Source organism: Quercus lobata, chromosome 4 (genome assembly GCF_001633185.2).
Source record: "Quercus lobata isolate SW786 chromosome 4, ValleyOak3.0 Primary Assembly, whole genome shotgun sequence".
In the NCBI taxonomy this organism is placed as follows: domain Eukaryota; kingdom Viridiplantae; phylum Streptophyta; class Magnoliopsida; order Fagales; family Fagaceae; genus Quercus; species Quercus lobata.
This window is the reverse complement of record NC_044907.1, coordinates 35,856,534-35,883,055: the sequence shown is the minus strand read 5'-3', so window position 1 is coordinate 35,883,055 and position 26,522 is coordinate 35,856,534. Positions and strand designations below refer to the sequence as shown.

At 36.1% G+C, this 26,522-nt stretch overlaps 1 protein-coding gene across 5 annotated transcripts in view; it reads right to left on the bottom strand.

The window, feature by feature from the left end:
- LOC115986534 (CCR4-NOT transcription complex subunit 1) overlaps positions 1–26,522 on the bottom strand; it is a 35,626-nt gene that overhangs the window by 5,314 nt on the left and 3,790 nt on the right. The window contains exons 3-39 of one of the 5 annotated variants that reach the window (XM_031109656.1): positions 26,242–26,470; positions 25,775–26,114; positions 25,525–25,638; positions 25,283–25,411; positions 25,006–25,197; positions 24,695–24,889; positions 24,228–24,365; positions 18,294–18,416; positions 17,951–18,204; positions 17,334–17,437; positions 15,670–15,764; positions 15,342–15,581; positions 14,838–15,026; positions 14,671–14,752; positions 14,481–14,548; positions 10,261–10,406; positions 9,832–9,940; positions 9,600–9,746; positions 9,459–9,506; positions 9,250–9,378; positions 8,918–9,157; positions 8,374–8,511; positions 8,200–8,285; positions 8,022–8,127; positions 6,975–7,070; positions 6,700–6,852; positions 2,967–3,149; positions 2,649–2,869; positions 2,397–2,532; positions 2,187–2,312; positions 1,840–1,884; positions 1,580–1,657; positions 1,258–1,374; positions 764–890; positions 587–687; positions 370–507; positions 196–279 (exon numbers count right to left, since the gene is read on the bottom strand). In XM_031109656.1, coding sequence (XP_030965516.1) covers positions 196–279; positions 370–507; positions 587–687; positions 764–890; positions 1,258–1,374; positions 1,580–1,657; positions 1,840–1,884; positions 2,187–2,312; positions 2,397–2,532; positions 2,649–2,869; positions 2,967–3,149; positions 6,700–6,852; positions 6,975–7,070; positions 8,022–8,127; positions 8,200–8,285; positions 8,374–8,511; positions 8,918–9,157; positions 9,250–9,378; positions 9,459–9,506; positions 9,600–9,746; positions 9,832–9,940; positions 10,261–10,406; positions 14,481–14,548; positions 14,671–14,752; positions 14,838–15,026; positions 15,342–15,581; positions 15,670–15,764; positions 17,334–17,437; positions 17,951–18,204; positions 18,294–18,416; positions 24,228–24,365; positions 24,695–24,889; positions 25,006–25,197; positions 25,283–25,411; positions 25,525–25,638; positions 25,775–26,114; positions 26,242–26,470 — 5,246 coding nt within the window. Of the gene's footprint in view, positions 1–195; positions 280–369; positions 508–586; positions 688–763; positions 891–1,257; positions 1,375–1,579; positions 1,658–1,839; positions 1,885–2,186; positions 2,313–2,396; positions 2,533–2,648; positions 2,870–2,966; positions 3,150–6,699; positions 6,853–6,974; positions 7,071–8,021; positions 8,128–8,199; positions 8,286–8,370; positions 8,512–8,917; positions 9,158–9,249; positions 9,379–9,458; positions 9,507–9,599; positions 9,747–9,831; positions 9,941–10,260; positions 10,407–14,480; positions 14,549–14,670; positions 14,753–14,837; positions 15,027–15,341; positions 15,582–15,669; positions 15,765–17,333; positions 17,438–17,950; positions 18,205–18,293; positions 18,417–24,227; positions 24,366–24,694; positions 24,890–25,005; positions 25,198–25,282; positions 25,412–25,524; positions 25,639–25,774; positions 26,115–26,241; positions 26,471–26,522 lie in introns of all 5 variants that reach the window. The other 4 variants (XM_031109655.1, XM_031109657.1, XM_031109659.1 and 1 more) reach the window with 4 other exon arrangements.

Below are 26,522 nucleotides of genomic sequence, written 5' to 3'. Positions count from 1 at the left end.
GGTAGTAACCCTTGGTTTTTTACAATTGAAAGTACTTACTTATCAAAAGAAGAAAGTATTGTGTCAAGGTAATGTCCAATGCACCCAATATATTCTTCTTAATTTTCATTTAAATCAGCAATTCTGGTCAAATGCATGTAATCTACACAATCTTCTACCAGATCTTTAAAACCTAGGAATTGAACATCAAGGTACCTGCTCACGAAAACCAGCCGGATCTGGTTCAACAGACTCTGCATTATTATAGTCTTCTCTGCTTGCTGTAGAGTACCCAGGAGCCTATTTCAGTAGAAAGAAAATACTTCAGGATCAGGAAATAAACAAAATTATAACTAAAAGTAACTGTTGGACTATGACATCTCCAGTGACCTTTTTGTCTTTTAATTGTCTCGCCTTATCCTCCTTTCCGACATTTACACTAGATAGAGCAGCCACACTACCAGCAGGATTCTTCACGATCTCAACCAGCTGTTGTAATGACTCTGGAGATCCAGGCTTTTGAGCAACCTGCAAATTAGAATTGGTAAGAAACTATGCGACACGTCATGATGAAAGACAGTGTTACACAAAATGAATGAAGATAAACCTTTGCCAAAGCGTCAACAAGATTGTGAAGTTCAGAAATAACTTTAGATTCTTCAACGACTAAAGTTTGTAAAAGGGAAATCGCAAACTCGGTTGCAGTTTCTGCACATTCATGCAATTGGTCAGTCAACTATAGCACCCAGTACAGATTATGTAAAATGAAGTTCCTTATACATACTATTCCTGCCCCCGTCAATAAGTTTTGCCATGTGAACATTGTACTCTGCAAGGTTTAACAATTCACTGCGAATAAGGCCAATAGTTATATCTTTGTTGAACTTCCGCTCCTCATCTGAGTAAATAACCTGTAACAAAAATGTACACTCATATTATGATAAAGAAATGGAACACATTACTATATATCCAAAGATCTCCCTCTAACAACTACCAAAAGGTGATATAACCTTTTTTTTTACAAGCATGGAAGCAAAAGTATCATAATACCATAGAGATTAGATATGAGGTAGAAAAGTTCACACAGATTCCCTAACCACATATCACAGGGATCAGCATAGACTAAGGTAAATTCATTAGGGAGGGAATCAAGTTTATTAAAAATTAATATATAACTTAAGGTATACCAAATGTAGTAACATATAGCCATGGCGAACCAGACTTTCCCTAACATGTCATGCATCTTAAGAAATGGGAAAAAGGTTCAATATAGCATACCCAGCTACTGAGCTCCTTAACAACAAGCTTACAAACATCACGAATTGCAGTCAGAATTGCCAGATGAGCACCAATATGGATATTGTTTGACCCATTCTCATATAAACCTTTAAAAACCTGTAACATCATTTATAATGAAAATCAAATCAATGAATAATTTGGGAAAAACATTTCAAGAGATAAGGTCCTTTTCAGGCCTATTCAAATCAGTTAATTGGACACCAACAAAAAATTGTGGAGCAACCGAGATAGCTCAAGCAATAACACATAAAACGCGTGTGTGTGTGTGTCCCAAAATGTTCTCTTATAAAAGATAGCAAACCTTTTGTGCAACAGCCAAGGCAGCTTCATCTCGACTTATGCATCTGAGTATAATTTCAGGAACCTCAGCAATGACTACCTGAACACAAATATATCCCAAAAGACACATTTTAGCGTAAACATATGTGCAATAAAATTAAATTAAGGTTTCACAAACAAGTTGGCAAAATAGAATAAGGCAGAAGAAATTCCAGAACAAAGGTGCCTCAGATAATATATAGCATAGTGGTAGTGCCAAGATGAAGGAAAGAAAAACAATACCTGAACTTCTGCGTCTTTACCATCATTATTTAGCAAAGCTTCCAACTGAAACCATCACAAATAGGGAGTCAATAAAAAATTGTAGGTACTTCTTAAGCCATAATAGCAAAACTGAAAGAAACCAATAAGAAAAAAATAAAACATGAAATTACTAGCCCAGAGAATAATGGTAACCATGCAACAATCTAAAGTAGGTCACCAGCTCTTTTTTTGACCGGAACATGAGCATAAGTTGCACAAAGGATGCTCAGATAATGAAGTACAATACAAGAAAAAAGGGGTGGGGGGGGGGGGGGGGCACCAAAGACAAAAGAATAAAAGTACAAACAACAAAGGTTATTTGCAACCTTCTGTGCCACAATTTGGTATTTATCCAATGCATCCCTAGTGGTGAGTGAAGGTTCTGATATGCCAGTTCCAAGGCGTTCTGTGGTAACCTGTGAAGGTAATGACTGTGAAGAAGCTCCAGACTCCTTGCAAAAAATTACAAGCACATATCAATAACAAAGGCTAATACCTCAACATAGAAACTCATCAAGAAAATAAAAACCTCTTACTTTTGCAACATCAGAGGAATCGACTGAATGTAAGTCAGAGGCTGAGGTAGTTGGAGGAAACGAAGCAGTCGCAGAATCATTTTCAGAACTAATGTAGCTAGCACCATCAGCAACTCCAATGTGAAGTGAGGAAGCACTATATAATTTCAGAAAGAATTCCAATCATATTAGCAAACAAAAAATAAATAAAAACAATAAATTTAAATTTTTATAATAAAAAAAAATCCAGTGAACATGATATAGATAAAACACCTAAGATGCAGAGCCGAATTAGATTCCGTTGACTCATCCTGTGGCCGAGAGACTGCTTCAAATCCTGTGCTACCAGGGCCAGATGAGTAGCCAGGATTTAATTGTCCAGATGCTGAGCCATACGCACCAGGCAAACCTGTACTGCCAGCAGTAGCAGGACCGGATGGCATAGCATGTGAACTCTGAGTAGATTGGTTTTGCCAGGGAAGCCGAACAAAGTCCTAAAAAGTGCAAGGGAATGCCCCAAAAAAAAAAAAACTGTAAGGACTATGTCTCTAAGCATCATATGAAACCTCATGCAAAAAGTCGAGTGCCTACCTCATAAACTCGTTGTTGAGAAAGGGATAGGTGACCAGGTTTAGGCCGGAGGGCCTCTGGTACAACACCCATAGAACCTTGTGTATACATGTTTGCATCAAAAAATGTGGGACCAACACCCTCTCTATGCTTCCTTCTCAAAGCAAGTTGTTGACCTATTTCCCCATCAATGGTTTGTATCGCCTACAATAATCAATGCACCACAGAAAAACCATAAATTGAAATTTTACATTGTTTAAAAAATAGAATAATCAAAGTACAATCAGTTCATCATCTGTTGTCCAATCAAACAGAAAGCAAAGCCCTAAAAAATTAATGCTGAATTAATTTTGAAGACATTAAGCACTGAAATTGCATTATGCAGCTCAAAAATAAGTAAAGCTGCATTGCTTCCAGCTATGGCACAATCTTGAGTTTTATTAATTGGGAAGCCACACGCCAACATCCAATGAAGATGGCTCTGACCCTCTTTGAAGATCAAAGAATATTTTTTAATCATGTCTAATCTAAAATTTCCTAGGAGTTTCTAAGACCTTTAAACAACTCTTTAAAAAAATAATAATAAAAAAGATAAAAACCAAGCCTTGGAGTGTAATCTTGGATTTTAACAATTTAACATAGGTCACTAGGTTTATTTTGGACCTCCTATTCCTAGTATAAAAAGAACAGAAGCATCTTTCAGGATGTGCTTCATTGTATTTAAAGAAATCACACCTGTGATTATGAGATATTAAGCGTCTGAGAAGGTTAACCCATTGCCCCAAATGTCCTTATCACCATCCCCTTTTTATAGGAAAAAATAATTTTATTAAAGAAAGCCTAATAAAGGTAAATGGACATAAAGAAGCCTAAAGAATTATGTACAGAAAGGCAATGAATATATAAACATCACAATGGAATTTCAATTCATAAAGCCCCATGCACGATACCAATCAGATAAGGAGCTAGTGAAAGTCACTAACAATTGAATCCCTATTCTTTCCTCATCTTAAAATAAACACCAATTGCATTCCCTTCATATAGTCTACATCAAACATAATAGAACAATGTTCCAAATATCCATCTTATGAATCACAATCCAAACAAAAGGTCAACAACCTTTTCTAATAATACCTATGAATCCCAAAGATCTAAAAACAAAGCTCCACAAATCTAATGCAGCTGTGCAATGTAGCAAAAAAAGTCTTCCCACTACATTGGCACATGAAACACCAGCCTACTAACGTATAGCCCTCTGAACGAAGTTCTTACATGTGAGTGCCTTCCCCCCTGCCACTGCCAAAAAGGAGACCCTCTATGGGGGCCTTAACACCTGAACTTCCTTTCCAAAGGAAGAGCACAGTATTTGAGCCCCTTAGAGAGGCATAGAAAGAGCAAACATTGAATTCCCCATTCCTTTTCAACCTCCACCTCATTCGATCAAACCCTCTCTAAGAGGGATATCAAAATCAAGAAGATGGAGAAATGAAGCCACCAAACTAAACACCCAATCATCAAAGTCGCAGAGGAATGTTGCATCGCTCCTCCTCTCCCCTGAAATCTATCTCACCAACAAAGACTCCATTGAAACTTCTCTATCTATGGAACAATCATACACAACAGGAAAAGCCACCCTCCTCAAAGGCTGATCTCCACACCAACGGTCATACCAGAACTGGATCCAACTACCAATGCCTGTGTCAACTAGAGTGTACTCTTAACAACCTATCCCATCCCATCACATCCTATTTTAATGCTCTTCCACACCACATCTATGAGTGCCTTGAAAAGGTTTCATACTGCATAAGCGTGTTTCCTCCACCCTAAATGAGATTCCCAGTTAAGTTTAGAAGTGTGCTTGACTGACATGGGTGTATGTTGTTGGTTGACAAACCTTTACAATAAGATCTTGCGTAAACAAAATGTCAAGTGAGTTGAGGAGATATACTCTAATACTTATTTACAAAAACAAGGGAGATATTCAAAATTTTACAAGTTAACATGGAATGTATCTTATGAGTCACACTATCAAACTTTGGGAGGGAACAATTGAATATAGGTTAAGACTTGAAACAACAATATTAAAGAATCAAATTGATTTCATGCCAAAGAGATCTATCATGGAAGTTATTTTCTTACTTAGACGCCTAATGGAAAAATATAGATAAATTTGGACAAAATTGTAACTACTGTAAGAGGTTATATGGAGGGACCTAGAAAAGAAATAAGTTCCTCTAAAATCTATTAAGTTTATTATGGATATGTATGACAAAATTGTAACTACTGTAAGAACAAGTAGAGGTGTGACAATTGTGTTTCCTATCATAGTAGGTTTGTATCAAGGATCAACATTAAGTCCATATCTCATTGCACTAGAGATGGATGAGATCACCAGATGAACTCAAAATGAAATTACTCGGTGTATGCTCTTTATAGATGATATAGTTTTGGAGTATGAAACTAGGTGTGGAGTTGATGTTAAGCTACAAATTTGGAAAGATGTTTTAGAGTCCAAAGGCTTTGGGCCAACTACAATTAAAACAAAATAAGTGGAAGGTAAATTAAGTAATAGAAACAAAAGTGAAGAGGTTGCAAGACTTGATGGTCAAAAGATACCAAAATGTAAGAGCTCTTGATATCTTGTATCAATAATTCACAAGGATAGAGAGATTGAAGAAAATGTGAATCATAGCGTAAAAACACGGTGAATGAAGTAGGGGAATGCATCGAGCCTATTGCATATCGTAGATTATCTATTATGTACAAGGAAAACTTTTACAAAACTACTATAACACCAACTATACTCTAAGGTACTGAAGGTTGAGTTGTTAAGAGGCAACATGTTGATAAAAATCAGTGTAGCTAAGAGAATGTTAAGATAGATAAATGAAATACAAGAAAAGATAAGATTTGAAATGATGAAATTTGCTTAAATATAGGAGTGGCCCTATTTATGAAAATAAGGAGGGCTGCTTGAGATGGTTTGGTCATATGCAAGAAGAGCGATTAATGCACCAAAAAGGAAGAGTGAACTGATCCAAGTCGAGGGAATCAGAAAAAGTATAGGAAGACCTAGAATAACATTAGTAAAAAACTGTCTCAATTAAGAAGGTAAAAGAGAGAACTAATTCAGATAGAATAGAATTGAGAAATAAATACAAGTGGCTGACCCTATTTAGTCTGTTCAAGATCCATAGCCAACCCCTAAATTTTGCATAAGACTTGGCTGCTGTTGTAATATGCAACTAGAGACAAGCTTTCAGATGCACAAGGTCTTGGATTAACTTCAAAACATTTGAGGAAAAAAAAAAACTCCAGCATGCATATGTAATGCATAGGTGATAATTAAACATGCAAAAATCCTAAGTCAACTTTAACTTCGCCAATTATTCCAAACCTTGGGCATAATTTTTTAAAGGTCCCATCTCCTTTTCCTTAATTGTTTTATCCAATTATATAAGACATGGCCAAATATTTTCAAGGCAATAACAACAAGTTATTGTCTTAATCCAAGACACATTCATCCAAGGGAAACTTCCATAACAACTTATGTTCCAAATTCTATTTACGTCTTTTAGTTGACAAACACAACACAAAAATTTAGATGCTTCCTATATTGCCACCAAGTATAAAACACCCAGTGTAGAAAAAGTCAGGAAAATGCTTTAATAGATGATGATGAACCTTCTATATGCCATAAACTAAAATACACACACCACACACAAGCATAAAATGCACAATCATCAGAGCTAACCTTGTCTGTGGCAGCCTGTTCAATAAGTGCACAGCCAAGATCAAGGTTGTCATTGGTAACAAGCTGTACAGCTTGTTCCATAATTTCATTTGCAATACCCCTATTCTGAAGTGAACTCCTCAGTTGACTTGATAGTGCAACCCGTAAGGGTTCCTAGCAGAAGCCACCAACCAAAGTTAACACCAGAAAATAAAAGCAGACATTTTAAAAGATATTATAACAATCCAAAACCAAAAAAGATAAAGAAATTGTGAAAGTATAGTGATAGATATTACCTTGCATGTTACATGAGCTAGACTTCCAGCCAGACTCGCAACCATCAAGTGTGCTGCATTGAATATGCGTGTCTCATCTGATTCCATGGCATAATCCTACCATCGTATTTGAATAAAGTAAGTAACAATTATATATAACAACAGCAACTAGAGAGATATTGTGACATGGGCTTCAGCAATCCCAACTAAACATGGGGAAATGTAGGGATAGTTCTGTTGTTCAAACATTGCTAAAGAAAGAGGTTTATGCAAGTCTTTTATTCAATTCAAAACAAAACATTTCCCCCCACAACCGTCAAAGCTTGACCTCATAAAACCACTTGAATCACAACAGGGATATATATAAACTATAGACGTCTAACTTTGGTATAAATGAACTTCAAGGCTGATTTAGGAGTTGGTCACATGGTGCTTTTTTTTAAGTGGAAGCTTTGGAGATGCAACTGAAAACATATTGCCTTAGATTATTACTTGGACGGTCTTATTGGGTCTCAGTTAAAGTAATTCCATTGTAGTGTTCATAGAATCTCTTTCACTTGCTATATATAAAACACAACTTTAGTACAATTAAAAATAAAAATGGGAAAAGTTAAATATATTGAACCAGTTACCCATAAGTAAACTGAGATTATAGACGGCAGTGCCTGTAGCTTGAATACATGAAAATCGAACTGGAAAAATGTTCCTAAATGAGAGTGCCTACTAAGAAAACGGGATCATACTACAACAAGATAAGGAAGTGCATGCAAAGAAAAAAAAAGATGAGCACAGTTGAAACACATGAACTAGAATGGGTAAGTGCAAAAAAAGATATGACTTGATCGCACTGAAGAAGGAAGCTCTGCATGGAAAACCAAGTAATGCATGCCTTATATGGAGAGATTATTTTCAAGTTCAGGGTAGATCAAGAAGGAGATGAACATAGGTCATGGCTGTTAGAAAAAAGAATAGATTGAAGGGAGTTTACAGCACTGCGTAAAGCCAAAGAACAAAAGGATTACATAATTAGTACCAAAAAAAAGGTTTCATTAAGCCGCATTGACAAACCTTTAAAACAAGTTCCTTTGTTGTTTGAGTAGCTATAGATACACTGCGCTGAACAATACCAGATACTATCTCCTTAATAGCTCTATCCATCGCCATCGGAACCATGCTGTAATGTATGAGAGCAATGAGTATTCAGCAATGTACTTAAAAAGCAGTAAAAGAATTTTCAGCTTCAAACCTCTGAAAATGCAGGTGTAAGCCCGAACCACTGAGCTTCTGGTTGATAATAACATGATTTCCAATGTTGGGTATTTGTGCCGGAATCTGCAAACAGCAGAAGAACCAGATCATTAGTGTGTGCTACTAAAATATGATCAATTGCTACTAAACTGAAGGAAGAAAACACAACCACCTGACTAATGGAAAAAGGTGACTGGGATGGAGTGGCTTGTAAGAGTCCCTGAGCAGAAGGGAGCTGATCAGCCAATCCCAAAGCTGATAGCTTTTCATCCTCCATCAACGTACCAGTAGGTAGATGAAGAGAAGCATACTGAACAAGCCAAATTAGTTAGAACTTCAGAATATAGAAACAGGGCAAACAAAGATGAGATACACAAGAAAAAGGGGGTCAATCAACATCTTCGTATCTTTTGACAAGTAGATAAAAAACACCTTAAGAATAGTGGTTGTATAGTAAATCATTGGTCCATGTCATTTCTTTCAAGATCAAGCAATTAATTTTGATGATTCATATTTTTTTTGGCAATAAAATAAATAAGTGTGCCTAGCTGCACGTGCTTCTTCAAAAAGAAGCCAAAATAACGTGCCTAAAGCGCACTTCATTAAATAAGCTTTTTTGTTTTTTGCCAAGCAAAGCACTGAGGCCTTGGGGTTTCAAGCTTTAAGAGCACTTTTAACTACACTGACAGATGTTCAACATTTCTAACCAAACAAACCTGAGATAGTAAATGTGTGTGGCCACCAGAATTAGAAGGACTAGCAACCTCAAGTGGTAGCTCAACTTGATTCACTGGAGATACTATTCCTGATTTGATTTCAGAAACTAACTGTGGTTGGGATGCTCCAACATCTTTATTAGAAAAATCAGGATTCCCTTCAATTTCCCTTTTGCGATCTTTGAGAAGAGAAGTCGGTGTAACATCCTTCATATCAACACCTAGATTCTTGAATAGGACCTAAAATGACAAAAGGGTATAAGTAGCTAAGAGAGCCAAAGTTATATTAGGCATGCATCAACAATGAAACAATTGTATGTGACTATGTGTACCTCTATGTCAAACTTGAGGTTCATTTTTAAGTTAGGCATTGAATATATCTCAGCAAGTAACCCAAGAATGCCCATGGTCCAGGGATTGGGGGGTTGGTATGCAAGACTGCTTTGGCAGGGTTCCAGAACCTGCAGCAAAAAGTAGATGGTTAAGATCACAGCACCCAAGTTCAGAGCCTTTAAAATTGGCAATCGTCAGCATAACCTACCTTAGAAGTAAACGGAATTACTGCAATCATCAATCCCTTCTCATATGCCTGTCACCACCAACCCAAGAGGGGGGAAAAGTCAAAATTCAAATAATAACACAATAATAAAACTCAAGAAGAAGGAATATATCCCTTTATCACCTCTATAATCAAAGATTTAGGATCTATTTCACGAGCCCTTAAGACTTGATTCCTCCCAATTGTTAACTTCCCAAGCCAACTACCTAAGTTTTTCAGCAACGAACGCTCTTCCGAACTGGACTTTATAAGCTCTGATCCTAAAAGAACCTGAAAAAATAAAATAAAAGATGCCAATTTATTACAATGATCTCTACTTCTAAACACAAAAATAAAATAGTTATAAGACATAAACCTTGCAGTTCTCATAAGTGGCTTGAACAATCTCTTTATTCAAAGCCTTTGAATTGATCTTGTCCAGAAACTTCAAATACAAGTCATGAAAATTTGGCTCGATACTTGCTCTGCCAAAAATTAGGTATTATGTGATGTCATAAGAAAAGCATATGAAGATGACAACAAAGGCAGCTGCAAGGTATACCAACATGTGCGTGTGGCTGCGCACACATGCGTGCATGCACATGGGAGATCATAAAAATCCAGTTCAATGCATGTTCCATTGAAAGTTAGGGGGTATTGAGAAAGAACCAAACAAAGATAAAGACCAATACAACAAACTACACTATGGAGTAAAGAAAGTTACAAGTTGACGCAAATATGTTTCATAACATGTTCTTTTATAAATGCAAACACAAATACAAGATTAAGTCGTAAAGCTTCTAACCTTTTCATAACCATATATTGTGCAAACCAGGGGTAGTACTGCTCTTTCAAAATTTCAGTTAATTCTTTTGCTTTTGCTTCGATATTAGTAACTGAAATGTTATTAATAATAAAAGATATTTTGTCTTGAATCTCTGATGCTGGAGCCTGTAAACAGAACATAGACACTTATAAGATAAAGACAGATATGAACAAATAGCATGACAACCCAAAAAGTATTAAGGTAACTTGTCCAATATGCAAATTCCATTGTTCCCGTGATTTTGATTGGGTTGATTGAAAGACAGTTATTCTCATACAATAATTTTGAAATAATATATACACCACAATGTTTTTATATTGGTAACTTTCACATGCACCAAGTGGACTCTTGAATCCACAACCTCACCCTTTATCCCATTAACCCTTTATCCCATTATTATGGGAGGAAGTGCTATTTGATGTTATACAGAGTGCCCCAAACTAATGACTCTCAAACTCCCAATATCAATCTTTGGGACTCAGTACTGGCTCAGATTGGAATTCCCCTAAAACAGAACCAACTCACCCAGAGCAAACACAGGAAGTTGTAAAACATAGCTAACAATCCACATTAAGCACCCTGGAACCAAGTTCCGAATGTCCGAGTTATGCTTCCCAAGCCACTGATGCAAGCAAGACAACAAACCCGCCATCGATCCTAGCATAACCCAAAGAATACCAAAGGTCTGAAGCATAAACGTCCATAGAGAATGGATAACAAGACAATGAAGGAGAAGGTGATTAACCGACTCCCCATCACAGCAACACATACAACACCTATTAGCCAAAGGCCGACCCTTAAGCATTAGATTATCCAAAGTGAGGATCCGACCATGTGCAGCAGTCCACAAAAAGAACGCCACGTGCTTAGGAACTTAGGAATCTTTGGTTTCCAAACACCCTTCCAAGGAAATATAGAGTTCGAAGCACCCTAGATCGCATGGTAGTAAGACCGAGTGTCAAGCTTACCATTCCCTTTAAGCCGCCAGTAAAGAGTATCTCTCCTATTACCCCGAGGAATACGAGTTTGGATAAGCTGAAGGAGAGAATACGATGCAGCCAACTCTCTTTTTTTTCTTCTTTAAAGAACTTTATCTTGAAAAAGGGAGTATTATTTTGAATTTGAATTGAGTAAGATAATTCAATAATAAAGTTTTTTCTAAAACTATAATAAAAAAACTTAAATCGTAATTTATTGCATCACAATAACAAAAATTAAGTTCATAAGTAAAATCATTTTTTCCTAGAATAAAATACATAAGCATGAAAAAATTGCATTTCCTACTAAAGAACATAACCAAAAAATGTTTGAATAGGAAAAGAACCACTATTAGGACTGAACTCACTATAAAGGAACTAAAAAAATGTGAACAAGCATAGGATGGTCTAGGTGCTAGACCAATTAGTATTTGTCCTTAATTTGCAAAAACTTATTCACAAATATCCCTCCCATAGAAAGAAACTAAAATAAGTAGTTCCGTTCAGGTCAACAAGAGAACTCCACAATACTAAACTAAACATGAAATATCTGGAGTGCCAAAAATCACATGCATCATATCAAAATATAAGTTCATATCAGCCACCCAGCCCAACTTTGTACATGCAAAATTAACTTAATCTGATTGAAGAATATAGGGACTTGGTGAAATACATAAATATAAATTAGATGTTATGATAATGGACACAAAACAGAAAATACTTCATTGCTAAGATAAAGATATCAATACCAGATGACATAGAGACTCTGAACACAAAATTTTCATAGAATCTAAAATGGTTTATAAAAAATAAATGTAGAAAACAAAAGTGCCATTGTGTATGTAATATCAAATGCTGAATAAGTCACAAATCAAGATCTTCAACTCTTCCTAACATGCATCCAAATTGCACCAGTTGTCAACATCATAGACCACATACTAAAAATTGGGTCATACACACCATGCTTAGCTCATTTAGCTCAACATAACTATTACAAATCATATGACATGCTATTGTAATTTTGTCATGTGACACACTATAAATACATCAAAGTTATTAATATAGTTTTCTTTAAGTGAAACTCTATTGCCACTTTCAAGAAGTTCAGAAATATTACTCTTACTAAATTCTATTACCAAAATTTTGTAGAGTATTTTTTTTTTTAAGTTTCATTATTCATTTTAAATTATTTTAATCATCTAATGTAGTTTTCTTTTTCAATAAAACTGTGCTTCCCTCCATGACTTTAAAAATATATATATATATATATATATTTTACTGTTCAATGGAGCTCCTGCGGGTTTTTTTGGTAGTTCTTGTGTATTCCCCAAGGGGATCCTTTGTCTCCACTTTTATTCCTATAGGTTATGGAAGTGTTGAGTAGACCGTTGAAGAGAACAGAAAATGGTGGTTTTCTTTGTGGTTTTCAAGCAGGGTCACATAGACAAGGGAGTGTGCATATCTCTCATCTTCTTTTTGCTAACGATATTATTTTGTTCTGTGATGCTTCTAGGGAACAGTTATTATACATTCAGATGGTGTTGATCTTCTTTGAAGCTATGACAGGACTAAAAGTTAATGTAGGTAAGAGTGAGATTGTTGCAAGGTGGGCATGCCTCTCGGGGCCCATTATAAGGATTCGTCAACATGGAATCCTATTATAGAAAAGATGGAGAATAGGCTATCTAGTTGGAAAAGACTTTATTTGTCAACATGTGATAGGCTTACTTTGTTAAAAAGTACTCTCTCAAGCCTTCCCACCTACTTTTTATCTTTGTTTACTATTACTATCCTTCAGGCTGTGGCAGCTAGAATAGAAAGGATTCAAAGGAATTTCCTTTGGGGGGCCTCAAATGATGTTTTTAAATATCCTTTAATTGCTTGGGATAAGGTCTGTTTGCCAGTTGAGAGTGGTGGTTTGGGGATCCGGGGGATTGGGTTGTTTAACAAGGCCTTGTTTGCTTGGGAAGTGGTTGTGGTGTTTTGGGAAAGAAAGTAACAGACTTTGGCGTCAAGTTATAGCAGCCAAATATGGTGAAGCGAGAAGAGGCTGGTGCACTAGAGGGGTAAGAGGTTCTCATGGGTGTGGGACGTGGAGGAGTATTAAGTAAGGAACAAAGAAGTTCTTTAGTCAAATTCCGTATAATGTTGGGGGGAGGGGGGGGGGGTGTTGCCGTGTTATTTTTTGGCATGATCCATGGAGTGGGCTAATTCCTTTGAAGGAACTATTTCTTGCTATGTTTGCTTGCTCTCTTTCTAAAGAAGCATGGGTCTCTAACTTGGTAGTATCTACTTCAGAAGGAGGTAGTGGGAGCTAGAATTTACTTTTCTGTCATGGTCCTCAGGATTGGGAGGCAGACACTGTTTATTACTTTTTTTAGCTTATTTATTCCTCTATGCCGAGGGGTGAGGGAGATGATCACTTGGTCTAGAGATTAACTACGTCTGGGGTGTTTGATGTGCACTCTTTTTATAAACTGTTATGGGAGTGCATTTGGTGTGCAAAGGTGCCTAAACAAGTGTCTTTCTTCTTATGGACAGCAGCTAATGATAGAATACTCACCATTGATAATCTTGTGAAGAGAGGTCAGTCTCTAGTTAATAGGTGTTGTTTATGCTGCTGCGATGGGGAATCAGTGGATCATCTTCTTCTTGACTGTAAGTTTCTCATGCCTTATGGTGTGAAGCTTTTGCAGTGTTTGGGATCCAGTGGGTAATGCCAAGGTCAGTCAGCTCTTTTTTCTTTATTTGGAGAAATTGGTTTGGAAAGTATCTTTCAACCATTTGGAATATGATCCCGGCATGTTTAATGTGGTTAGTTTGGCAGGAACACAATACCCGCATTTTTGAAGACAAGGAGAGAACATTAGATCATCTAAAATCTCTCCTCTTTGGTACTCTATTTCATTGTGCTCGTATTTGGGGGTGTACGAATTGTATTTCTTTATCTGAATTCTTAGTCTCTATTTCCTTTAGTTCTTGATTATATTGTATTTGTTTCTCGTTCAAAGTGTTTACCATCATGAACATGATGTTTAATTTCAATAAAAGTCTTATTACCTATCAAAAAAAAAAAAAAAATAGAAGATATATATAAATTATTACATATATATATATATGAAGTCTTTTCCTTAATTTACATATGATTTTTAACTAACCCGTGCACCACACAGATATACAGCTAGTATTTTAGTGAAAGTTATTGAATGTGGAAGTGAGTACCTCTATCGGAGTTTCTCTTTTCTCAGCTGCAGCAACAAGTGTTTCAATGTTCAGTGCAGACCCAAACCCTGTAAATTACATTGCATAAGCATGACTATAGTGATGGAGCATTTAACAAATACATGAAGACCAGTTGAGAGTTGAAACTTCTGTAAAACAAAAGGCATAATTTTAGGTCAAAGAAAATTACTGGCAGATGTAACTGATCGAGAAGGACGGACAAAACCAGGGGAAGAAGACAGCAATGCTGGAGCACTGACAGCAATCTGTGGCTGCAACTTTAGCAATAAAATGAGCAATGCCAGGAAGAGGATAAAAAATGACACCACATGGAGAGAGAGCGAAGGGGGGAGTTACCTTCTGAATACTGGAGGCATCAGCTGAATGAATAGCTGAAGATTGCCCTACAGAAGGTAAGAGTGGTTTCACATCATTAGATGACGCTGCAACAGTTTTATGACGATCCTCAAGACTTTCATGTCTTAGTTGAATCTGTATTGGAGATGAAAGCTGCTGCCCAGCCTGTATGATGCTAGAGCCATTTAACTGCACCAATGTCCCAACATATATAAATCAAATAAAAAGACATTATCAGAAAATATATATACATACATAGCTCAGCTAAAGGGCCAAACAAATTTCATTCTCAAAAGACTTTACTGTGGATTATGCATTCTCGAGAATGAATTTTTTTTTTATTCATTAAAAATGCATCCTCAAACAATCCATTCTCCAACTTGTACGGGATTTTCACAATTTCCAAAAGTAATTTTATGCACTACGGAAGTCTACTCTTCATGAGTTTGGCTTTGGTGAGTTCAAATGCATGACAGAAGTCAAGAGATAAACTTCAGAATTTACCTCCAAATTCCCTGAGGAAGACTGAGTGGAACCATGGTGATTAACAACAGAACCATGGCCGCCTCCATCTGTGTCTGAATGGCCTGATGAAATCCTGGCAAGAGCCTGTTCGATGAAAGCAACAAGTTCTGAATGAGTACCACGCAGATGAGATATCTGTAAGATATGATTACAATACTGTGGCCACTCAATCAGACGATCCACAAACTGCTCCAGAGCTAGAGTCCCAAACACAAACATCTGCATAAGATAAAAGTTAAAATAACCACTATTAATAGCATATAACCACCAATAAAAGAAAATGCACTCAATGAGAGATGATACAAACTTTTGAATCTGCAGGTTTGCGTAGTGCATCTAACACACCACGCAGAGCAATCCCCAGTGTGAGATGACTTACAAGCTGGTGCTTGATCACAGAGCCTGAAAAATGGTTAAGAACCATGGCAACAAAAGAAAATCAAAACTTTTTTTTTGACAAGTAAGAAAATTTTACTGAAAAGAGACTACTACATGCAAAACAGCATAAAGTAGCCTAAAGAAACAATTACAAAGAAAAAGATTATATACAATGAAATAGAGACTCAGTAAAATAGGAACAAAGTCTCTATTTGTGAGTCCCCAAGCTCGAGACTAATCAAACAAAGTCTCAACAAAATGAGCTAGAAACTGGTCCTATTTTGTTCACGCCAAAGAATCTACATCAAACAAAGTGAAACCAAATTCCAAATATCCAACAAATATTTTCCCAACCAATTCCTCCAACCAAACAAAAGATCTCTCACACTCCCTGGCATGACCAATAGATACCAAAAGATCTAAATACAAAACACCACAAATGAGAAGCCACTGTGCAATGAATCAAAAGGCGATCCACCCCCTCCCCACTACACCAACAAATAAAACATCTATCTACTAGAGTATATCCTCTCCTCCCAAACTTTATATATTGTTAGATTCCCCCATGCCACCATCCAAACAAAAAGAGACACTCTCTAAGGGGCCATCGACCCCAAACACCATTCCAAGGAAAAGTGGCAAGAGAGAGGATCCCCTCATAGCAACATAAAAAGAACAAATATCGAACTCCCCATTTTTCCTCAACCTCCAAAAGAAAATCAAAACTTAAGGATATGTAATGGCTCTAACAGTATATAAGGACAATGTCTGTTAAAATACTGAAACCAAAGCATTTATATCAGTGTAACTTATATCAGGCAAAAAATGGCATTTTTATAAAGTCAATGCATGAATCTGCTGAAGACATGCAACAAAACATGATGTACATAATCACATAAATCTCAAATTTCATAAACACACACATTCAACATTGTCAGCATTAGAAGCTACTATTGAAGGAATATAATTGACCAGAGGTATGTGTCAAGGTAATTTTCATATACATTTTATTGCAACGAGACTACTTCATGTACAAGGGACACAATTAAGTCTAAAGAATTACAGATGAACAATATTATCTACAAAAAGCAACGACTCTAGGAAGTCGTTGTTCGTTGATGGAGATGCTGGGTAACTCTCATAATGTATTAAATTCCAACACTATTGTTAATTTTCTCATCATAAGGCTACAGAAAAAATTATTTCAGAAAATAAAATTGGATACTTTCACTGTTGTTTTACTAAAGCAGTTCTTTTTTTTTTTAATAATGTAAGGAACCTTTCAAAAGAAGAGACCCTTGGACTAGCTTCTAGACAGTAAAACCTATAAGCAACTAACCCCACCCACCAGAACTAGTACACAAAAAGATTGTTTTATTCATAAGACCCTTTACTGGGAACAAGACCCTAAAAATAAACGTACTTAGTTCAATATACCCAATCAAAGGATAAATGAAACTGGACCAAGTAGCACAACTCCAGCTGTTTAAATATGGTTAAACGAAGGGAACATATAAAATCAGAGTATATTGATTATAAACCCCCATCATGGTTGAGTTAAGAGTCATTTGCAAATTTTGTACGAAAACTCACCAAACAGAACCGCAGCAATTTTGAGCTGCCTTTCCGGATACTTGGGGAAGAATCGATACTCCTCAAACAGATTTGCAATCATGCACTCAAAAATTAATTGTTCCCTGTCAGTCAGTGCAGAAGAACCTTGAATTGTTATTTTGAAATAAGAAACCATATAAAAGAGCAGCGTAAAAAATGGTTGCAAAAGCAGATTTGAGTGAAAAGCTCCTTTCGGTTGGTTTCAATTATTCAGGAAAATAATGAATTGGCAAACTAGAAAGATAAAACAACCCACTTTAGACCATTTCCATTTTGGTTTTCCAAAAGACTGAAAAATGGAAAGACATTTAAATACAGGGTGAAAGATGCCATCACATATGAGAAATGATAGCCATTACACAGTACAACAGAAGTAGAACAAGAAAGACAAAGCATTCAAAACCTGGAAGGGTTTTAAAAATACAAATTTTTTTTATTTTTTTTTAATATTTGCAATGGGGGAGTCAAGCCCTAGGCATTTCCATTGAAAACACCAGAAGGTGCCAACTGAGCTACAAGGCTATATTGGCTTTCAAAAACACAAGAATATTATTAGATACTGAGCAACTGGAGTAAAGGCTTTAACAGGCATTAACCTTTTCACAGAAGATTCCTTGAATCGAGCAAGCATTTGGACCATTGCATCAATGGTCAACTGGCCAGAAAACATTTGCTGGAAATAAGAGTTTGCTTCAGCCTCAATATCATCTGAATATCCATCAGATGTCGAAGAATCAGTAGCCCCACCATTCTGCAACCTGGGATTAGGATCCATAACTGGTGCATGCAGCTTTTCCATTTCCTCAGCAAGCTGGCTGGAGGTAATCAAGCCAGTGTGAGCTTTAAGGACCTGTGGTGAATAACACAGACAACAAGGTTCCAGACAATCAAGAATGAGAATGCATGTGGATGGACAGTTAACCGAGTTGTAGAAAGAACCTTCATAAAGGTAGAACTAGTCTCCAAATAAAGATTCGAGACAGCACCAGAATCATGGAACGTTTTGGTGGAAAAATCCTGGGATCCACCAAATTGAATCTCCTTTAAGAACTTGAGGCATTCCTAAAAGGATAAACTCACGTCAAACCATGTTTTGTATACATCTCAAGAAAATTTTTAATGATAACAATAAAATACTTCATCCCAAAATAAAGTGTCTTGATTTACTTTAGGGATGTCCCAAAAAGAGCGTCCATTTTCAAATTTTAAAGCACTTATTTCTACATCCTCCCATGTGGCCCTTACAACAACAATAATCACGCTTTAGTATCGAAATTTATGGGGTGAGTTATCAACCCTCAACAAACTAGTCAAGGTCAGCCAAATGTATTCTTTTCGTTATTCTATTCTATCCAAATACATACTCTTTATTGCTTAATTAATTGACATTTTCTTTTTTACTATTTCTATTAATATTATTTTTTGGGGTAAAACTAAGGTACAGTACTTAGGTACTGTTCATTAGGTTCCCCTCTTAAGATTCTGCCATGTGGATTTTTTCTTATGGGATAAAAATTTATTTTTCAGTTAAGTAGCCATATAGCCGAATCTTAAGAGGGAACTTAAGGAACAGCACCTAAGGTACTGTACCTAAGTTTTTTTTTTTGGTCTTCCTTCGTCCCCTCAACTTGACCCAACTCACTTTTTCTTACAAATACATTAATTGCTCTCCTCTAAATATGACCAATCATCTCAACAGACAATCCCACATCTTTTCATCAACAAAGGTCACCCTTATCTTTAAGCAAATTTTATTTCATAACACTCTCATTTGGGCTACATTCATTTTATGAATGTTACTTTTTAATAGTCCAACATTTAGAATCATAGAGCATAGCTCATCTTATAGCAATCATTTCATAAAAAATTTCTTTAACATAAAATGTCTTCTACAATTACACCATACTCTTGATGACTTCATCCAGCATGTTTTTATCCTCTGGTTGATATCTCTTCAATCTCTCCATCTTTATAAATTATTGATCCAAGATATTGAAAATTCTCACTCATTGGCATTTCTTGACCACCAAGTCTTACAGCCACTTCATATTTGTTTCTACTTTACTAAACTTACATTCAACGTACTCTTTAGAGCCCTACTCAATTGAAAGTCTTATTCTATAGTGTCTTGCCAAATTTCTAACTTGGCATTTAACACAATGTCTAGTTTCATCCACCAATGCTATGTATGCAAAATAATACACAAACCCAAAAAATTCTTCTTGAATCAATTTACTGTATTTGTCCATCACTAGTACAAGGTTGGTATGGACTTGATGTTAATCTTTGATACAAGCCTCTAGAGATAGGAAACTCACTTGTGATGCTTCTACTTAATCTCACCCTAATTACAGTTTTGTCATGCATATCCTTAATCTACTTTAGAGGAACTCATTTATTTTCCAAAACCCACTATATAAACCTCTCCAAAGACTAGGGGTGTCAATTTGGGTTAGCGTGTCGGGTTCGTGTCATATTGAGGTAGGAGTATTCGACTAAATGGCTTAACCCTAACCCGACCCATTTAATAATCGTGTCATGATCCTTCAACCCTAACCCGACCTGTTAATAAAGCGGGTTGACCTAACCCAACCCATTTAACACGCTTAATAAACGAGTCGTGTTGGGTTGATACAAATATAACACAACTCATTTTAACCTGCATAATATTAAATATAACATTCATCTAGAAATAAATTTTTTTACATCCCAAAAAGTAGTGCATACACTTCAAGTCTTCAACCCACATTCAAAATAATATAGTTCAACAAAAATATAACATTCATCTAGAAATAAGTTCTTTACACTCCAAAAGAAGTGCATACACTTTAACCCAAATTCAAAATAACAAAGTTTAATAAAAATAAAATAATATAGTTCAACAAAAATATAATATCCTTGGAACTCGCCAATTACCAAGTATTAATATTGAAAGAATTTGAGCAAATAGTAGACTAATCCTAACTATGACCACGATTATCATCCATAGATTCTTTGTTGATGTCCAAATTTATAACATCTTCCACAAGCTCATCCAATTTCATTTGTGCAAGTTCTATGCCCAAAAAAAAAAAAAAAAGAGAGAAGGTATTAGTAGTTCTAGTGTCTGTAAAGTTTCAATTTCCAATTATATCCCTTGTAAATTTTTGTAATTACTCACTTTTCTTTTTAAATTTAAAATATATGTTGAATATAAAAGTTTTTTGACAAATCTAAAATAAAATAAATAATTTATTTGTTATACGAGTTAAACGTGGGTTGTGTTAAGTGGGTCATTTCAGATTAACACAAATAAATTGGCGTGTCAAATGTGTCTATTGCGGGTTACGCGGGTTGACCCGTTTATGACACGTTTCTTATCGTGTCGCTTTCGAGTCGACCTGTTTATGACCCAAACCCATTAAGGCCCAACCCTAACCCGAAAAAACACGTGTCGGGTTCGTGTCGTGTTCAAGGGTTGGGTCGAACATTGACACCCCTACCAAAAACCCTATCTTTCTCTAGGTTAATAAAACCATATGAAGATCTTTACAGGACTCCATATACTTTCCATAGAGTAACTTTAATTAAAAGCACTCTATCTAATTTAACCACTTATTTTCTATCTTTATTTCCTATTCCTCTGTGGCTAACCGAATTGAGAAAATTCAGAGGAATTTCTTATGGGGTGGCATTGGTGATGAACCAAAATTCCATTTGGTTAAATGGGCTACTGTCTACACTCCCATTGCTTCGGGTGGTTTGGGGATAAGAAAGGTAAGACTTTTTAATGAAGCTTTGCTTGGAATGTGGCTATGGAGATTTGGGATGGAGAGGGCTGCCCTTTGGAGGCAAGTGATAGCGGTGAAATATGACTGTGGATGGGGTAGCTGGTATTCTAGGCCTACTAATGGTCCATATGGTGTTGTCTTATGGAAAAATATTAGTCGGGGATTGCTTTCTTTCTAATTATTCGGTGAAATTTTGGCAAGACCGTTGGTGTGGTGAAACATCTCTTGCAGTCAGCTATCCTGAATTATTTAGATTTTGCCGAGATCAAGAGGTTAGTGTGGCTGAGATTATAAAGTTTGATAACGGAATTCTGTTTTGGGATGTAAGTTTCTTTAAGGGTGTGCATGCTCGGGAACTAGAGGCACTCGCCGGTTTCATGGATATCATATATGGTGCGTCGGTGAGAGGGTTTGGTAAGGATAAGATATGCTGGAAATCTGATAGAGAGAAGGGCTTCACGGTTAGAGATTATTACAATCTCTTAGTGGGCTCTAATGACTATTGCTTTCCTTAGAAAAGCATTTGGAAACAGAAGATTCCTCCTTGAGTAGCTTTCTTTGTTTGGACTGTTGCTTTAGGGAAATACTTAACAATTGACAATTTACGAAAAAGGAAGGTTTGGATATTGGATTGGTGCTATATATGCAAGTGTAATGGTGAATCGGTTGATATATATAGCACCAATCCAATATCCAAACCTTCCTTTTGCAATTGCAATGGATATGTGGGCTGTGGTGTTCCGTCTATTTGGAGTGAGCTGGGTTATGCCGCAATCTATAGTGGGGCTTCTAGCATGTTGGCAAGGCAGTTTTGGTCGTCATCGAAATGGATAAATATGGTTGATGGTTCCCCATTGCTTATAGTGGTGCCTTTGGAGGGAGAGAAATAGTCAGTGCTTTGAAGATAAGGAGAGATCCATATCAGACTTAAAGCTATTTTTCTCTAGAACTTTAATGGACTGATTGGCAGCTTTGCGGAACCAATCTTTTTTATCCTTTCTTGATTTCTTAGATTCTTGTAATTTTTGTTCTTGATTGTTTGACCCCTTGTACACTCCCTGTGTACTAGGGTGTTCCCCTTTTTTTATATCAATAAACTTTTTACTTATCAAAAAAAAAAAGCATTTTAGTATGAAAATAGCTCCCATGGTAGATCACCTTGGCATAAAACCAAATTGATTCCCCATTATTGTTGTTTCATGTTTTAACCTATATTCAAAGTTTTTGTTTCATAGTGTGACTCATAATTTGTTTTTTCGTTTTTTGCTATTTAAATAAAGGGAGGGGGAGGTGGGGTCACCCCAAACATCAAGCACCACAAAAAGTGTCAATACCACCAGGTTATCAACTCAAACCCTAGTATGACTCTTTTTTCTTTTTTTTGATAAGTAATAAGAATAATATTAATGAAGATGAAAAAACAAAGAAAGCAAATACAAGGTGTTCATGATGGTGAACACACCAAAAAAAAAAAGCAACAAACAAGAAGGAGAAAAAACTTATGGGGCAATTCTACGAGAAGAAAGAAACTCAATGATAGAAGAACAATTCGAGGAGCCCTAGCACCTAGACCAATCAAAAAGAGTCTTCAAGCATAGAGCTTGTAACTAAACCAGTGATTTCTCAGTAGCCTCAAAAGAGTGCCGATTTCTTTCCGTCCAAACAATCCACATAAAACAGTCAAGAACCATATTCTCATAAGTAAGTTTCCATGGCAATTTGTATAGTTTTGAATCACCCCTTTGTTCTTTTAAATATGTATTAGAGTATTCTCCTCCACTCACTAGGCATTTTGTTAACACTTAAAATCAACAAAGGTTTGTCAACCAACATAAACCCATATCACCAACGCACTTCCAAACTTCAATACTTCAATGGGAATTTCAGCCAGTCCCACAAATTTTTTTCCATTTTCATCCTCCTCAATGCATCATTACCTATGGTTTCTATTCTCAATAGTGCTACTCAATTCGCACCAATACAATTGTTTTTATCGCTTCCATTGAAAAGTTTATCAAATACCTTTTCACTCTCTTTACTATGCTCCTCATTTGCTAACATCCTTTAATCTTCATCTTTACTACATCAAGTCTCTTATTTTCATTCCCCTTATCTTACCAAGTTTATAAACATTATTTTCTCCATCATTTGTCACCAACTTGCTATAGCCAATGACCTTTAGGTCAACTCGCACTTCCTGGTGTTTCCAACAAAGGCACTCAGGGTTCAACTCCCCCCCTCCCCCACTTATGATGTATAAAAAATAATTCATCATAAGCTTGACATTTTTGCTTCCCTCTTCGTCACTTTATAATTCTCATAAGAAACATTGTCTCCACATCTAAATACTCTTCTATAGCTCTCTCTTTAATCTAGTTGCTGCTCGAACCTCCTTATTCCACCACCAAGTCCCCTTAGTCGGTTACCCACATCCCTTGGATTCTCGAGGTGCGTCTTTAGCCACTCTTTTAATACAATTAGTCATTTCATTCCACATCTTATCATCATCTTTGTCTAAATCCCACTTGCCTTCTTTGATCATTTTATTTTTTTCACACATCTTGTTTATCACCCTTCAAATCCGTCCTAATCCTTGGGTTTCTTTGTCTAACACCTTCTTTTCCAACTTTTAATACAAATATCTAGAACCACCAATCTATGCTATGTGATTACACTCTCTCCTAGTACCACCTTGCAACCATTATAACATCTACTATCTACTTTTCAAGTAAGGATGAAATTTATTTGACTAACGTAGTAACATTTGTCCTTCAAAAATCCCAATTTTAAAGGTACTTGAGTGTGATTCCCTCTTCATGTTGTTCAATAATATCAAATCATACACAACCGCAAGGTTTAGAATGGCAGTTACCCATACCTATTCAAAAATCTAAGCAATTACTTTTTGGCACACCTTTAAATGAGATTGAAGGGCATTTAAGTAAAGAGTCATATATGCTGATATTTACTAAAAATAGTGCCATTTGAAAGCAATACAGTCTTTTTTTGGGACAGAGGAAGTATATAATGCACCATAAATTAGAATTCCCATAGTTATCAACGCTATTTAAAGGCGGAGGATGCAGGGCCAACTAGATATTACCTCAAAGAAAATATCTTTATATGTATTTAAATTATGAATTAGCCACTTCTCAAGGTCTACAAGTTCTTTCCGTGAAGCAAGAGCTGCCAATCTGATGGCATAAGGAGAAGGAATCGCGTCCAATACTAATGATATAATCTGCAAAATGAATAAGAATCTGAGTACAGAAACAGGAGAAATAAATTATTCTAGTAATACAAAAAAATTAGACAAACAAAAGGGTACATCTGGAAAATGTTCCCAGCAATGAAAAATAAAGAATATGGAAAATTAACAAAATTGGATGCTAATTTCAAACCTTTTGAGATCTTCAGAACGATAATCAACACTCAACAGTCTTATATAACATGCACATTGTTTAGATTTTGAGTTCAAAATGCCAAAAAAAAAAAACAAAAACAAAAACAAACAAACAAACAAAAAACCAGGAAAGGTGATCAAACTCTATATGCTCACTCAAAATTTACCTTTAGCTCCTGGCAGACATCCAATATTCTAGTCATACTGTCTGGATCACAGCTGACAGAATCTACAAATCCCCGCAACACAAAATTAGGGTTGACACGCCAGAGGTGATGAATCATTCCATTACCCATGCCATTTTTAACTATATTGGGAAAAACAGTAAACAACACTTCATGCTGGAGGAGGTTATATGCAGTCTGAAATAACACACGCAAAATTTATTAACCAAGAAAGAATATATGGAACAATTATGCAAAGCAACAATAAATTTTTTTTTTATTTAAAAAAATAATAAATAAATCAAAGAGAGTACATTAAAGCATGCCATCCCAAGAAGTAAGACTTCAGGACAGTGTTTAATAGGATAAGCAAGCATTGAGCGAACAGAAGTGGCATGACCCCTCTCAGCTAGTTGACACAGTACATTCAAAAGGTCAAGACACAACCATGCATGATTAGCATGTCCAATTGGAAGCGTATGTCCATTCACTGCATCGATATAGGCCTGCAACAAACATTGGTCATTCAAAAGAATCAAAAAGAGATAACATGAGGAAAGAAGGAACGACTGGTTATCTATAGCACCATACCAGCTGCCTTACAGAATGGGCAAACGTAAATACTTCTGGTGGTGCTGATACAGCATATTTAAGAAAAGATAGCTGACCCTCAGTATTCTTCCAAACAGACCCACAAATGGCATGGAGAGGGAATGGCTCCTGCACAGCTCAATCCAAAGATTTAGAACTAATATGTTCCACATTAAATTCATATATTGATCTTAAGATATATTTAATGTACATGTAGATTCACACATGTAATAAAAATATACCTGGCATGCACGTCTATATAAAGACATGAAAAAAGAGAACGCCTCGTGATTAGGAATGTAGAACCCCTCATGGTCCATATTTTCAATAACTCGAATCCAGTTGGTAGCAGGAGCCTGTATCCAGCACACATACTTAGATACAAACGAGACAATTGCAAAGCAATTGTTACAATATAAAAAAAAAAAAAAAAAAAAAAAAAAAAAAAAAAAATTACAAAATTGCAGCAAGAAGAAGAATAAGTAAACTCACAAGTTCCTTGATTGTATCAATAAGAACATCAATATTCCAGGAGTTCAACAAAGGCAGATCAGACAAAGTACTGCAGCCAACAGCCAAACTAAACGTTGAAAAGGTGTTCTGATTGTCCTCAAGACCAGCTTGGGTACAGGCAATTGTGCCAAGTATTTTAGAAAGGGTAACCTCAGACAGTGGCAAGAAAAGAGATAAAATCTCTTTGCACTGCGATGCATTAACTGTGCAACCATAACCTAGTTCCTTCATAATATCTCCCATGCTCATTTCTTTCTCCATTTCTGCTAAAATAGAATCAAAATCATCTTCTCCGCAGTCATTGAACAGATTCATATTCCTGTAACAAAAACAACTACCATTATTAGACAGCTAATATCTTTCAACACCACAAAAACAGGACAGGACAGCTTTGTAATCAACAGCACAACCAATATAGAAGAAATACAATGAAGAAAGATCATAACCTCAGAAAATCAGCCTCACGTAGTTCATCTGAAAGTAATGGAGTTAAAACAAATGGGGTGACATCATTAAACTGCACAAGAGATAACATTTGCATAAAGGAATCCATGTGCTTGGAAAGGCCCTCAGACCGCTGGAGGAGCATAACAATATTCTTTATTTGATCAGTACCGCCAACCGAAACAGGATTGGTGCACAATTCCTTCATCTGAGCCATACAAAAACTTTGGCCTAAAAAGCATCAAAAAGTCCATATCAAACGGTGCAATACATGCACATAACA